The sequence below is a fragment of the Nerophis ophidion genome, linkage group LG23 (assembly GCF_033978795.1).
Source record: "Nerophis ophidion isolate RoL-2023_Sa linkage group LG23, RoL_Noph_v1.0, whole genome shotgun sequence".
NCBI lineage: Eukaryota > Metazoa > Chordata > Actinopteri > Syngnathiformes > Syngnathidae > Nerophis > Nerophis ophidion.
Window position 1 is genome coordinate 19,554,348 of NC_084633.1, and position 2,773 is coordinate 19,557,120.

The following is a 2,773-nucleotide window of genomic DNA, read 5'->3' on the forward strand; positions in this document are numbered from 1 at the left end:
TTTACAGTCCTGAACATCCAAAATCAATACTAATAGTAGCATGTAGCCTGCTAAAGAGCATGTGTGAATGTATTAAGATGTGTAATGCATGTATGTACATCACCACTGCAGGTTCGGGAAACACTCCCATGATGAGATGTCCATCCTGGTGCCTCTCAGTCAGTGCTGCAGGTCAGAGGACATACCTTTTTTCTTCAAATCCACATTTTTATTATTTCCTACGGATCCTATTACCCCAGTGAAAAAAGGTACACAACAGCACGGATTCTGGCTGTGCCAAAAAAAAGGTGAGACTTTACACAGAGTGGGGGGGTTTCCGCCCCCAGGATATTGGGGAATTTAAAAGGAGAGCAGCAGTAGTTGGATTTTAGGAGACAAAATGAAAAAATTGGCAACTTCTGGTAAGAAGCCCCCACAGGTAGGAGTAGATGAGAGGGATTGGAGCCAACCGTCATTACAGGAATTAGAAATCGATCCATCCGTTTTTGACTGCTTGTCGCTTTGGGGTTCGCTGGGGGGTGCTGGAGCCTATCTCTGCTGCATCCGGGCGGAAGGCGACGTACACCCTGGACAAGTCGCCATCTCATACTACCAATTACAAGTGATCTAATTAATTGAATCGAATACTACAATCTATGTCAGTGGTCCCCAACCTTTTTGTATCCGCGGACGGGTCAACGCTTAATGATTTGTCCCGCGGCCCGGGGGTGGTGGGGGGGGTGGTGGGGTTTGCGGGGGCGAATCCATTTTTTTTTTTTTAAATTTTATTTGTCATGAAAAAGGGAGGTTTTTGTCATGAAAAAGGGAGGTTTTTGTGGTTGGTGCACTAATTGTAAGTGTATATCGTGTTTTTATGTTGATTTAATAAAAATATATATATATATTTTTTGTTTGTTTGTTTGTTTTTTTATAAAAATTAATAAAAAATTATTCTGCTGCCCGGTACCAAGTGTATATTGTGTTTTTATGTTGATTTAATAAAAATAAAAAAATATATATTTTTTTTTTTTTTTTTTTTTTTATAAAAAATAATTTTAAAAAATTCTTATTAATTTTATTTATTTATTTATTTATTTTTTTAAGCGGAAGAAGATGGATGGATGGATGGATGAAAAAAAAATTCTGCGGCCCGGTGGTTGGGGACCACTGATCTATGTATCCTTGCCCTTATGTGGGCCTACCGAGGATGTCGTAGTGGTTTGTGTTGTGGTTTGTGCAGCCCTTTGAGACACTAGTGATTTAGGGCTATATAAGTAAACATTGATTGAAAAGTGTGAATTGAAGTGAATTATATTTATATAGCGCTTTTCTCTAGTGACTCAAAGCGCTTTACATAGTTAAAACCCAATATCTAAGTTACATTTAAACCAGAGTGGGTGGCACTGGGAGCAGGTGGGTAAAAGTGTCTTGCCCAAGGACACAACGGCAGTGACTAGGATGGCGGGAGCGGGAATCGAACCTGCAACCCTCAAGTTGCTGGCACGGCCACTCTATCTGTAAAGAATTATATTTATAATGCAGTTTATGCTCCTTTGTAGGGTGAAGAAGTCCACTTATCTCCGTCTCCAGCTGCTGTCTAAGGAAGAGTACCAGCTCAGCACTCTGATGGAAGAGTCTCTCCTCCAGGACCACTTGTCCCCCGTCCTCATCCAGCCTCACCTTCAGGCCATGGACCGCCGACTGGGCCGGGTGTTGCAGGTCCTGGCTGACTGCTTGGCGAAAGAAGGCTACGCAAACGTGGTCGAGGAAGACATGGACGGAAAAGCCACCATCCACAGGGGCTCCGGTCACAGGTAGTGAGTGAGGGGGGTGGTGGGGGGGTTAGGGGGGGGGGCGACGACGACGTCCTTGTCTGGAACAGGAACAAGGGAATGTGTGGGGACCCACTTTTCGTATCACGCTGAATTCAGTGAATTCCGAGACTTTTTAACGTCCTCGCCTCTATTTGAAGTGTGTTTGTACGAGAGACGGACACGCAGGCGGAGAAAGACGTGGACATTTGTCGCAAAAGAGATAAAAGACGTGGTGTAAATGTTCGATCATGTCAACACGGAGCGAGTGTCGGAAGGTAAGCTTGATCGGTCCTGACCCATCAAAGGGAACCGTGCCATGTTCTTAAATGCACACCAATTATTTCAAAGTTTTTATTTTCGTCTTCGCCGGCTTGTGTCTTTTCCCGCTTCACGCCAAATACCGTAAATGTTCTAATTGTTCCCGATTAAAAGTCATTACTTTGTATGCGGTTGTGGTCAAAAGTTTACATACACTTGTGAAGGCTGTCTTGACTTAACAATATTTTTCACAACTCTTATTTTTTTGTGGTAGAGTGATTGGAGCACATACTTGTTGGTCACCAAAAAAATCATGAAGTTTGGTTCTTTTATGAATTTTTTTATGGGTCTACTGAAAATGTCTGGGTCAAAAGTATACATATAGCAACATACGTTATCAATTTTGGTTGATGTAGAAATGTTACAATCAAATCCAATTAGCTTCATGGCATGGCCTCTTAACTCCATCCATCCATCTTCTTCCGCTTATCCGAGCTGGGGTCGCGGGGGCAACAGCCTAAGCAGGGAAACCCAGACTTCCCTCTCCCCAGCCACTTCGTCTAGCTCTTCCCGGGGGATCCCGAGGCGTTCCCAGGCCAGCCGGGAGACATAGTCTTCCCAACGTGTCCTGGGTCTTCCCCGTGGCCTCCTACCGGTTGGACGTGCCCTAAACACCTCCCTAGGGAGGCGTTCGGGTGGCATCCTGACCAGATGCCCGAACC

At 44.3% G+C, this 2,773-nt stretch overlaps 1 protein-coding gene across 1 annotated transcript in view; it reads left to right on the forward strand.

Moving 5' to 3' along the window:
* fam20ca (FAM20C golgi associated secretory pathway kinase a) overlaps positions 1-1,802 on the forward strand; it is a 92,492-nt gene extending 90,690 nt beyond the window's left edge. The window contains exons 9-10 of the mRNA XM_061885149.1: positions 112-171; positions 1,539-1,802. Coding sequence (XP_061741133.1) covers positions 112-171; positions 1,539-1,797 — 319 coding nt within the window. The 3' untranslated portion in view covers positions 1,798-1,802. The remainder of the gene's footprint in view (positions 1-111; positions 172-1,538) is intronic.
* The last annotated feature ends 971 nt before the right edge of the window (positions 1,803-2,773 follow it).